The 12,532-nt window shown below is 41.3% G+C and overlaps 1 protein-coding gene across 1 annotated transcript in view; it reads left to right on the forward strand.

Annotated features, from left to right (window-relative positions):
• The window catches only part of SLC26A9 (solute carrier family 26 member 9), a 66,042-nt gene that overhangs the window by 17,607 nt on the left and 35,903 nt on the right, over positions 1-12,532 (forward strand). The window contains exons 8-9 of the mRNA XM_018557257.1: positions 4,535-4,682; positions 8,194-8,307. Coding sequence (XP_018412759.1) covers positions 4,535-4,682; positions 8,194-8,307 — 262 coding nt within the window. The remainder of the gene's footprint in view (positions 1-4,534; positions 4,683-8,193; positions 8,308-12,532) is intronic.

Consider the following 12,532-nt stretch of genomic DNA (forward strand, 5'->3'; position numbering starts at 1 on the left):
TATAATACTTATAAGATCAGACATCATGGGTACACTGAGGGCTGAGGCCAACAATAAGGAACCTTTTGGATTGCACTGGCAGTCAAGGAGGCAGTTTGGAACCATTTATTATACATGGTTATGTGTTACTGACATGATGTGTGGGTGATTGTATACCACCCTTGGTAGACCTGCCACCCTAAGCTTATGTTGGCTATTTAGATATGCAGCCCTAAGAGGAACTCCTGCTAACCTTTTTGCAGACAAATTTGAGAAAATTCTTTCATATATTTTTTACGTGTTCTTGTTCACTAGAGGTGCACCGAAATTGAATTTTCAGACCGAAACCAAAAATAAAAAATATTTTCTGCTGAAACTTTATTTATTTATTTTTTAACTTTACTGTCGGGGGCTCTGGGGAGATATCAGGGGTCTATAGTTTCTTAATCTATAGTTGGACACAAATTTGTACTCACTACCAACAGGTTCTAAAGGTTTTGATGAGGGGGAACAATGGATTTAATGAAGGGATATGCTCATTGGGAGCTGGTTATGAGGAAACAATTAAGAAAGTATCACGGATTGGGGATAGTGGTATTTATCACTGCTTGCTATCACATAGCTGCTTTCTTTTTTCTTTTTCAGTATGGAAAGAATTAAAGTATAATTAAACTCTCTTTTTTTGCATTGTGAGAATTAGCTTAAAATGGTAGCACATTAAGGACACTTCCACTCACTTACTTCTTTTTAAGGTCTTCTTTGCCCACTTGTATTGAATCAAACAAAAAAAAGTCCACACCGGTTTTCCCTCGCAGGGGTTTCCAAACATAAAGTATCCACAGTACTAGCAACGAAAACACAGATAAAGCTTCTTGGCTTTTACCTTTAGCGTTTTGCCTCTTTGACCCACTGGTCCTCTTTGTTTCCAAGACTAGTCCCAAATGTTTCTCTCACAGTTGCACAGGCTTGTCCTCCCCACAAAGGTGTGTTGCCACACAGGCTGGTTTACAATTTAGAACTAGTTGGAGGGACACATTGGGATGGGTGGCAAAGTGTATTATGGCTGAATGGATTTTTGAAGAATGAGGTAGTGAATGTGTGGTGTGGGGGTTGTTTTTTCTCTCTCTCTCCTTCCTTCCTTTCCCTCCCCCCCAGGGTATTGGGGAGCTCCCAACAATTGATAGCAAAGCAGAAAGTTGGTAGCAATTTTTCCTTTTTTAAGTTATGAAGCTTATAACCTTAAGTTCTGGTTCACAATGCCCTATAAAAACGCTTCAAAAATCTGCCCCCCCAAAAATCCTATTCATTTCTATGGCTCTGTTCACATCTGATCATTTTGTTACAATAAGCAAAATGCCTATAGCTAGGAAAAGTACAGGAGCTTTTTTTTGCCATATTACAGCTCGTTTTGGCTCCATAGACTCAATGGGAAATGTTTGAAAATGCCAGTTTGCTGTGTTTTTGCACGTTTTTATGCGCTTTTTCTCATTAACATCAATGAGCAACAATCAGCTCACAAAAACGGACTTTTTGCTGTATGCGCATAAAAGGCGCAAAAACGTGCATCACAAACGCATGTTAAGACATGCAAAAACGCTGTCGCCTGGGTGTGGACCAGGCCTTAATATACAGGGGGTTAACTCCCCACGTAAAACGGAATAAGGCTTTCCGTTTTTTCCAGTCCATACCGACAGACATTGTATGTTTACAAGCGACCCACTTTAGTAAAGCTCTTGCCCTAGATATTTTTCTGCAAACTACCCCCAAATCTTGGCAAATGCCAAGACTATACCGCGTGGAGTTGTAATAGATTTTGGGAGGTCTATAACATTTACATGCCACTCTGAAATATCAAAAGCGGAAGGCCGTTATTTGATACTTAGGGAGCTCTTGGGAGATGTTTTACCTACTATAGTGGCGTATTACGCCCCACACACTAAGCAGGGCCCTTTTTTTGCACCTTTATTTAGGTATATTGAATCATGTTGATTATGTGTGGAGACCCTAATGTGGCTCTCCAGCATTCTATTGGATAACATACTTGCTAGGGATGCCTAAAATGTTGCTTGTATCTTAGGCCTGGTACACACCTGGGTGTTTTACAGTGCGTAGACGCGCTGTAAAACGCTCAGCATGTGAAAACCAATAATTGCCTGTGGGCATGGTTCCCACCTGGGCGTAAACACCCTACGTCCAAAGAAGTACAGGAGCTTCTTTGGGGCGTGTTTTCCGCGTGTATCCATTAGGATACAGCCTTATAGCCCTCGTAAACGCACGTTTGTCACGCGTTTCTTTTACCGCAAGTCACTGTAAAAATGCGTGGCACGAAACGCGCGGCAAACGCGCATATTGCGTATGCCCAGGTAGTGTTAACATCTGAGAAAATCAGCGAGCCAATCACACAAGCAGATAATTTGACATTTCTAGGGGCATTCCATATACCAGTATTGTACAGAATGCTTTCAGGTTGCCTTATAAACATGGATTGTTTCTTAAGAGTTTTAGTAATTTTTAGGGACTTCATATGGAAATGGAAATGTAGTTTTAAGTAACATTAAAATACAAAATGGCTTCTGTAACAATTTTATATCCTATATTATTTTTTTTTAAGTGGAGTGGAACTTTCCTTTAAGCCTAGCAATAAAATAAAACTTAAAAAATCAGTTACACATGCAAAATATGTGATGCCAGAATATAGTGATGCTGATGCTGTTTGTGAGAATTGTACTGTTCCATAACAGTACATGCAACTTAACCCTTTCACTGCCAGATCCGTTTTTGTGAGTGTGTGTGGGGGGGTTTGCACACATTTTAGGCCTACAAATTAATTAACCCCCCCCCCCCACAGAATTATTTATTTCCTGGAAGTAGAGACCTTGTAGAATAAAATGGTGGCAAGTGCAAACTTCTATGTCACATGATATTAGCACAACTATCAAACCCAAAATTTCAGTACAAAATACACAAGTTAATTTTAGTGCACAAAAACACAATACAATACCCAATTTTGTGTACAATATAAAAGATGAGGTTGTGTCGAATAAATAAATACCCAACATGCCAAGCTTTAAAATTTTGTGTACCCATAAAACAGTGAAAAAGTACAGTATCCCAAACTTTCCATAGGCAAATCTTTAAAAGCCTGTACAGACCATCAGTTTAGGGTTAACCATAAATCATGGCCCTATAATTTTTGCTCTCACTCTGGCACACACGGCAATATCTAACATGTGTAGCGCAATTGTTATTTTCTTAAGTGTGTGTACCCAACACATGTTTGCACTAGTATGCATGTGTTCATGGGGACGAGGGACTTTGGGGACATATTTTTACATTTATTTTACTTAAATTAATTTTCTTTAAACTTATTACCCCTAGCAATTAAGTTAAAGTGACATTAAACCCTCAGATTTTTTAACATAAACCAATACTGTAATGTGCGTCTTACTGTAATCCATGGTAGTTTCCCTTCTCTTTGCTGCTCTTCCTTTTAAATCCTTATCTCTTCTCATGCTTGGGGAGAACTTCCCTTTGCAGCTGAGTGCCTCTTCCTGTAGTGCTGGCTCAGGTTGCAAACCTACACACAGACATCATGTATCCATTCCAGAGACAAGGCAGTCTGCTGCAAAACAGAAGTTCTGCTGAGCATGAGAAGAGATACAGAGTTAAAAGGAAGAGCAGCAAAGAGAAGGGAAATAACCATGGATTACAGTAAGGCGCACATTACAGTATTGGTTTATGTTAACAAATCTGAGGGTTTAATGTCACTTTAAGTAATAAAAAGAACATAAAAACTTTTTTTTTGTTTAATGTAATATAGTCACAGGCTTGTAAGCCCACCGCTTATAAGCCTGTGACTATATTACATTAAACAAAAAAAGTTTATTATTGTTAAAAGTATATTATACGTTAAGAAAGATATAAATGCATCAAATAAAATTAAAAAGTAGCATGGGAAAGCTGTTGTAACAATAATATAATAAACCAATACTGTAATGTGCGTCTTACTGTAATCCATGGTAGTTTCCCTTCTCTTTGCTGCTCTTCCTTTTAAATCCTTATCTCTTCTCATGCTTGGGGAGAACTTCCCTTTGCAGCTGAGTGCCTCTTCCTGTAGTGCTGGCTCAGGTTGCAAACCTACACACAGACATCATGTATCCATTCCAGAGACAAGGCAGTCTGCTGCAAAACAGAAGTTCTGCTGAGCATGAGAAGAGATACAGAGTTAAAAGGAAGAGCAGCAAAGAGAAGGGAAATAACCATGGATTACAGTAAGGCGCACATTACAGTATTGGTTTATGTTAACAAATCTGAGGGTTTAATGTCACTTTAAGTAATAAAAAGAACATAAAAACTTTTTTTTTGTTTAATGTAATATAGTCACAGGCTTGTAAGCCCACCGCTTATAAGCCTGTGACTATATTACATTAAACAAAAAAAGTTTATTATTGTTAAAAGTATATTATACGTTAAGAAAGATATAAATGCATCAAATAAAATTAAAAAGTAGCATGGGAAAGCTGTTGTAACAATAATATACTTGCCTAACTTGCAGATTTCCGGCTCCTACCTTACCGCAAGTCAGTCAGTGGGGAGAAATGTTTGGCACAGCATTCTCCCTAGCTATTGTTGGCTACGTGATTAACCTTGCCATGGGCAGGACCTTAGGAGCAAGACATGGTTACGATGTTGACGCAAACCAGGTTAGACTTCTGCAGTACCAATCTTTATTAGTTTGTCCAAGGCTCTTTGACATGCAATGTAGTAAAAAAAAAAAAAGGGGGATACAGCCTGTGGTCTTACAGACTGGCAGTTTAACATACCACATCTTCAGTTTCATAGTGGCTGGTAAGCCACAGTTAACCTTATCCCACTTTATGAGTACATTGCAAAACAAATTGCAAAGGAACATTTTCAAATTATCTTCTCTTTTTGCATGCACAGGATTTCTAAAAGCTAGAATCACATGGCTTGTTATAAGTAATTGCATATTGATGTTACTCTGTTGGTGAAAAGGTTTCTACTTTATTTGGAAAGTGGACTTGTATTACAGATCAGCAATTTACATATAATAGCATTTCTATGAATTCTTTACTATTATAATGAACAATATTGTATAGCAATATAACACACAACTGTGTGATAATGTGATAATGAGTCCCTTTCACTTAACAGGGTCCTGCAAGGCAAGGGAGATGTCACTTAACTCCCCTACCACTCAGTTTGCACCACCCCCCAAGGAGAGAAATTAAGTAACTAGCACTCCTGGGTGAACATACTGTACAACTGTCACATGGGGCCTGGAACTGGTCCATAGCTATGTGTAAGCTCTGACAAGATGGGATGGTGGGGAGCTTACACAGGGCTTTCCTCCTCCAGTACAGTTGAACAGAGCAGCAAAGGAATAAAAAAGGTGAGCATGTGTTGCTGGGTATGGAGGGGAGTTAAGTGACCTTTCCACATTTCCCTGCATGGGCAAATAAATAATTAAGTTTGAATAAAAGTTTCTGTTTGTAACAGTTTCTGTTAATGAGTAACAGATGACAACTCAAATAGAGCATTTGGTTAATAATGAATTAAAACAAACTGCCACCCCCTCTAAATGTTAGTAGACTAAGCACATAGCTACATAATTAGGGACCAAAAGGTACCAGACAATAGCTTTAACTGCAGAAAATTATCCTTGTAACCCTAAAGCTAAAGCTCTATCAAGAATTCTGTTTCTGAGATATAGATCTTATGCTGTCTACCATGAAAGATTTGCTTAAGATTCTTAAATGTACAACATTTTTAACCATTGAGTTAAAATTAATGTATGCTGAATGCAGATATGTATAAAGCCAGTGTTTGACTTTCAAAGTGGAGAGACTGTCCTCAACACATGTAATGTGTCAGAACTCAGAAGATATCTCACACATTAAATCAACATTAGTGTTAATCCTTGTCTCATTCAAATGCCATCCAAATTTACATCATTGTCACACTTGGTACAAACCATGACACCAGAACTACATGCAAAGTGGGTAAATGTAGGGAATGTCTTTTGTACCCTCTTTCTTTGCATATATTTACTGTAGTATTTCTGCCACAATCTGGAAAGTGGGGAACTAGGGATTGTGAGCGCCAGGTTTTGCAGAGCAGTCCAGAACAGTGAACAGGCCTAGGACACAGGTCGTGGGGAGTGAAAGGACACAAGTTATGCTAAATTCAAGGAACCAGTAACAGAGTGCACAGAAAAAGTGGGTGTGCGATAGGCGCAGGGTCTAAAGAGAGCCTGGTCTTCTCTGATGTTGAGGATGGTGTGTGACAGGGCAGCTCCCAGGTTAGAGCCCTTCAACACACCCATGCAGACACAGCTGACAGAGGTGCAACAGGAACTATGCAGGAGTCCAAGACAGTACACCACTAGGATACAGGATTTAGTGGCAAGTGCAGCAGTGAGTAGTGTAGTAGTAGTAGTGTAGTGAGCAATAGACTGTACACTAGATGTGTGGAAAGGTAGCAACGGATGCAGACAGACTTGATACAGGATGCACAATAGAACAAAGGGAAAGTTTATAGTACAGAATACACTGAGGAATGACGTGCAGGAGACGTGCATACAAGGAACACAGGGCACAAGTAATGAGTCTAACACTAGGAACATGTGTTATACAAAGGTGTAGGGCAGAGAAGCAGATACACACATGGACTGTGTGAATACAGAAGTGAGCTGTAAAGGAAATACACACATGGAAGCCGGAAGGAAGGGAGGAGAAGGCTCCCAGGGAGTGAGGATGGGCATACAGGGGGATACCTAAAATGAAGGCACAGTGCAACAACAAGGAACTCAGCACATGTGACTCAGGGAGAGCAGGGCAGATAGGGAAAGCAGACACACTGCATTGCAGAGAGGGCACACAAAAGTGAATAGCAATCAGTGGACAGACAAGTATGGCCACTAACATCTCACAGGTGAATGCACAGCACTACCACAGGGAACAACGAGGGATGAGAGTAAGCAGGGGCACAAAGAACAGCAAGGAGGGTAACAGCCAAGCAGGTAAACCATAGGGGGTACATGAAGAATCCAGGGGAACAAGGGATACAGGAATGACTCCAGAAACTCTAACTAAAATAACAAGACACACGGGAGGATCCAGCAGGAGAAAGCAGACTTGTTGCTCAAACCCAGAGCAACAAGTGAGCTGTACCTAAATAGGGAAGGACGAGTGAAGATTAGCTGCAGTTCTGTAAATTCACATAGGCTGACAGCCAAGCACCTAGGACAGAGGGGGAAATCTGACACGGAAACTGGACAAGTGGGGAAAATCCAGCACTGATACCAGGACAGTGTGACATTTTCTCAGGAATGGAAGGAAAATGCCAGTGTGGCATTTATCCATAACTTTAAAGGCACTGAATTTAGAAAGGCCAAACATGAATACTAAATACAGCACAAAGACAGAGCACCACCTCCATGTGTAGAAGCATTTATTAATAATGTAAAATCAAATAAATATACTCGCAAAAGCAAGATTCAGAATGTGTTATTGTACAAGGAATCTGTAGAACCGCCACAATGACTGTCATAAAGAGAATCTCATCCCTGGCATAGCTTACAACAGCCGCTGGTCACAACAATATCAGCGCCTGCCACTGTAGGCTTCGGCTGATGCATTCACAGGGTATGCCAACATGGCTCTGAGGAAGGGGGCGTGCCAAAGAAACGAGTCAGCTGAAGCCTACAGCGGCCCACGCCGATACTGTTGTGACCGGCGGATGTTGTAAACTGTGCCAGGGATGAGATTCTCCTCATGGCTATCAGTGTAGTGGTTCTACAGATTCCTTGTACAATAAGGTGTTCTGAATCTTGCTTTTGTGAGTATATTTATTTGATTTTACATTTTTTATTAATAAACGGTTCTACACATTGAGGTGTTCTTTTTACATGTGTTTTGGAAATCCCTGAGGAGCAGCCCCTGAGAGTGTGGAAAATCTGGTACTGCTGGAGGATCGCTGAGGCCACTATAAGTGCAGAAATAGAGCTATTATCAAACATGAATACAGTCTGATGAGTAATGTATAATTTTATCACACTCTGTGACTGGAAAATATAATAAATACATGAAAGAATTTCCAATTTATCAATAATTGTAGACACTAATGACTAGTGTCCCATTTGTAATTAATCTTTAAAATGTGTGCTGAACACAAGCAATACTTTTCTTTTAGGAAATGTTGGCCCTCGGCTGTAGTAACTTCTTTGGTTCATTTTTCTTTATCCATGTGATTTGCTGTGCTCTCTCTGTTACTTTGGCAGTGGATGGGGCTGGAGGAAAGTCACAGGTAAGCATTCCTGTTTCAGAGATGTATGTAAAATGTATAGATTTTATTGGTGGAAATTATTTGATAAAAGGCAACCCATTGCATCCAGTCAGACTTCAGGCTACTGTAGACTGATCTGTTAAGAAATGACTTAGAGAGCCTGTAGCTATCCATAAATGTTGCTATAATCTCTAGGGGCGGTAGTGTTAGATAACCTTGTTGTCTCCAAGAGTTGAGATTGAGGTGCGGAATTAATAGTTCATAATCTTTTAAAGGTACAGTAACATTAAAAGACGGTGAGGAGCTTTTATCATTTAGAAGGATGGATCTCCACACTTGAAATTAAGCGTGTATAGTACAATGGTCCACTAAGCAAAGGCTAGGTTTCATGGACGCAGCCACTAGCCAGACCAGTAGGTCACCCCCAGGTAAAATAGAACTCTCCAAGCCATACCACAGTTTACATGAATCTTTAAACAAGTTCTGAGTTGTGTGAGAACAGTAGCCCTATAATAGTCTTTCAAATTAGGAAGACCTATAACCCCAATCGACGTGTGCTTCCACGATATAGATTTAGCAATTCTGCTTCGTTTCCACTTCAATATATAAGAATTAACCACAGATTGGATACGTATGAAAAAATTGTTTGGAATAGGGATGGGGAGAGTGCAGAAATAATATGACATTTTCGGAAGGACGCTCATCTCAAATGCCGCGACTCTTCCCATCCAGGATAATTCAAACTTCTGGATCAAGGTAAGTTTACTTTGAACTTTCTGTAAGAGGGGTTCATAACTGCATTCATAAAGAATGGATACAGTGGGAGTAATGGCTATGCCAAGATAGGTAATACAATAATTTGCCCATGTAAAAGGAAATCGTGTTTGTAGGAGAGATCTATCCAGTTGGGAGAACCCTATGGCAAGAATTTGAGATTTCCCCTCATTTCTTTTATAATATGAGATGGATACAAATAGAACAAAGAAGTTTCAGTGCCTCAACTAAGGAAGAAGCAGGAGATGTTAATGTAAGGACAATATCATCCACAAATAGGCCCAATTTATGCTCGACATCAACAACTAAAATACCACAAATGTTAGGGTTATTTTCCTGATAGCAATAGCTAACGGTTCTATAAGTAGAAAAAATATAATCTGTGACAGAGGGCAGCCCTGTCGGGTGCCATTCGAGATACCGAAGGTGTGTTACATCATCCTAGAGGATTACACCTGTGCAGTAGGGTAGGAGTAAAGTGCTAAAATGGCAGACAATAAAGGACCATCGAGTCTGAAGCACCTCAGCGTAAGGGATAGATACTCCCAGTGGATCCTATCGAATGCCGTCTCCGTGTCTATCGCTAGGATTAGAGAAGGGCCCCGACTAATCCCTGCATACGGTTGGCTATCCATTTTAACATATATCTTTATATCCGTATTAAGGAGCGATATGGGTCTAAAATTTTGCGGGTGAATGGGCTCCTTCCCTGGTTTTGGCAAGGCCAGGATGATCTCTCTGAGCATCTCAGAAGGGAAGGATCCAGAGGATATAATGTCATTGACCTTCCTCGCGGTAATCCCGAGTGTGGCTTGGGGTTAATTTTCAGTACCAAAAGTGGTAACCCCGAGCCACACTCGGGATTACACTGTAGTGTCACTTAACTTGTCCCTACGAGCCCCGCTGTGTCCTCCGGCCGTTGCCGGCATCAGTCTTCCGGGTTCCTTCCCTGCGAGCGCCGGCGTTGCAGGGGGGGGCGAAACCAGCGGGAAATTCAAAAGTAAAAAATAGAAAGAAAAAACAAAATAGAAGAAAACCCCTTAAAAAATACTGAGATAATCAGACCGCCAGGGAGATTAAACATTGGAAAAAAATATGGTGTCCAAAAAGCACTTATAATATTCACCTGTATATCCATCAACCCCAGCAGACTTATGGGAAGGGAGAGATTTGATTACTTTTTAAATTTCTTCTAAAGTAAAAGAGGCAGATAAGGAAAAACGATCGGACTGTGAAAGAGTCGGTAATGGACTAGAATCCAGTAGATTGTGGTACTTTCGGATCCTTATGTAAATTATAAAGAGATTCATAGTAGTGGGCAATAGCACCCGCTATATCTTTAGGATTCCGCAGCGGTAGATTAGTAACAGGGTGGTACAACAAGGATATCTTAGGATTGGATCGCCTATTCTTAAGTCTAGCCGCCAACAATTTACTAGCTCTATTGTTTTGAAGGTATTATAGTCTTAAGTCTGGACATTCTATAGTCATATTCAGATAACAACAAGGATTTCAGTTCATGTCTCGTTTGTAGTAATGCAGTGTAAGTAATGGTGTCTAAAGTGTGTTTATGAGAAGTCTCTAAGGTTTTCAAGTTAGCAAAACAGAGCTTTGTAATGCTGCGTCTTCTTCCTCTTTTCTCTTGTACCTAACTGAATGAGAACACCACGAACAAGGGCCTTGTGTGCACATCGGAGAGTAGAAGGACTCACGTTGGAAGTAGCATTCAAAGAGAAATATTCTTATAATTTCTGTAGCAAAAATGTTTGGGGATAGAGAGGATAGACACATTATTCCGCCACAGTGGTGCCGACTGTTCTATGGTCATCGTAATAGGGGCATGGTTCGACCATGAGATAATATGTATAGTAATCTTGCTTACTTTTTGGAGCAACCATTGGTCAGACAGAAAAAGATTCTAGAGTAAGATTTATGAGGGGTGGAAAAAAAGGTGAAGTCACGCTCGCTGGGGTGTACACATCGCCACATAATCATACCAGTTTTCTATAATAAGCCATTTGGAAATACAGTAGATTTCTTATGAGGTAAAGAGAATAGTAGTAGTATCAGTGGTCTCATTATCCCTGTGGGCGTCCACAAGATCATTGTGAGCTTCAGCATAGTCCCCCATTTTGTCTTCGATATGGCTGACCCTGTCACCTGGGGCATTAACTTCCCCCTTGAGTTGTTGTAAAGCTGAGAGCATATCCATAAGGAGGGAGCTACGTAGAGAGACAAGCATGTCTTTCATTGTAGTGTCCATTAAAGGGCGATCTTTAGTAGGGTAATCATCAATAGATTCGATCAGTTCCCTAGTGTCATCGTCAACAGTATCAGAGTGTACCTAGGATTCTGCAGAGTCACGTGTAGGCTTCGACTTCGCCGGGCGTGCGTTGGGAGAAGAGCCGGCGCAGCAACCAGAGGGAGCGGCAGCATTCGTTTTGTGTTCATTCTGGCCTTCGGACAGAGCCAGAGAAGGAGAGGCACGTGACAAACCAGCACCATCTTGTTTCTTTGGCGAGCCTGCCGTTTGGAAAAAAAAACGGTCCTCATTTCGCTGTGCGCTTCCCCATCATGCAGAAAGGACTCCGGGAACAGACAAGGAGGTAAGGGACCAAAAGAAGATCCTCTGTGCACAGAATCTAGCCCCAGGAATACACTGGTACCGGAGCTCCTCTAGTATGCGACCATCTCCCTCGGCTGTTGGCTACGCCCCCAAACAACAAACATGCTTTTAATGAAAGATGCCACCGTGAGGAAATATGGGAAAGAGACACCAGAATTAATATTTCGTCGTTCAAAATCTTTTTGAGATTCAATTGTTCATAGTTTCTTCCATGAGGACTCTCCTGATTGCCGCAGCAATCAGAGAGGAACCTTTAAGTGCAATAGCTGTTATCAGTGTTCCTGTGTAAGTCAGTCCAGTGAGATTACAGCCCCGAATGGTAAAAAATGAATAGCTAATTATTATGTGAATTGTGGCACAATGGGATGACTTGTGCCTGCGGGGCGTTCTACGTCGGAAAGATGTCGAAGACTCTCCGCAGGCGCATTTACGACAACCCCCATTAGCCATTACATCTGGGGATGCCAAAGTAAGGGGAACCCTGGGGACATGGATGTGAGGGGGGACTCTGGGGACATTAATGTAAGAGGGATCTAAGGTGGGCTCCGGTGACACTGATATAAGGGGAGTCCCTGGGGATGCTTATGTAAGAGGGGTCTCTGATGTAAGGGGGGTTCTGGCGACACTGATGTAAGGGGGAGCTCTGGGGACTATCTTGTAAGGGGGAGCTCTGGGCACTATCATGTATGAGGGGACTCTGGAGGCACTGATGTGAGGAGGACTCTGGGAGTGCTGATGTAAGGTGGGAACTCTGGGGACGCTGATGTAAGGGGGGAACTCTGGGGACTTTAATGTGATGGGAGACTGATGTAAACGGGGAGCTTTGGGGACACTGATGTAAGGGGG

This window comes from Nanorana parkeri, unplaced genomic scaffold, assembly GCF_000935625.1.
Source record: "Nanorana parkeri isolate BGI_ZX_2015 unplaced genomic scaffold, ASM93562v1 scaffold276, whole genome shotgun sequence".
In the NCBI taxonomy this organism is placed as follows: Eukaryota; Metazoa; Chordata; class Amphibia; order Anura; family Dicroglossidae; genus Nanorana; species Nanorana parkeri.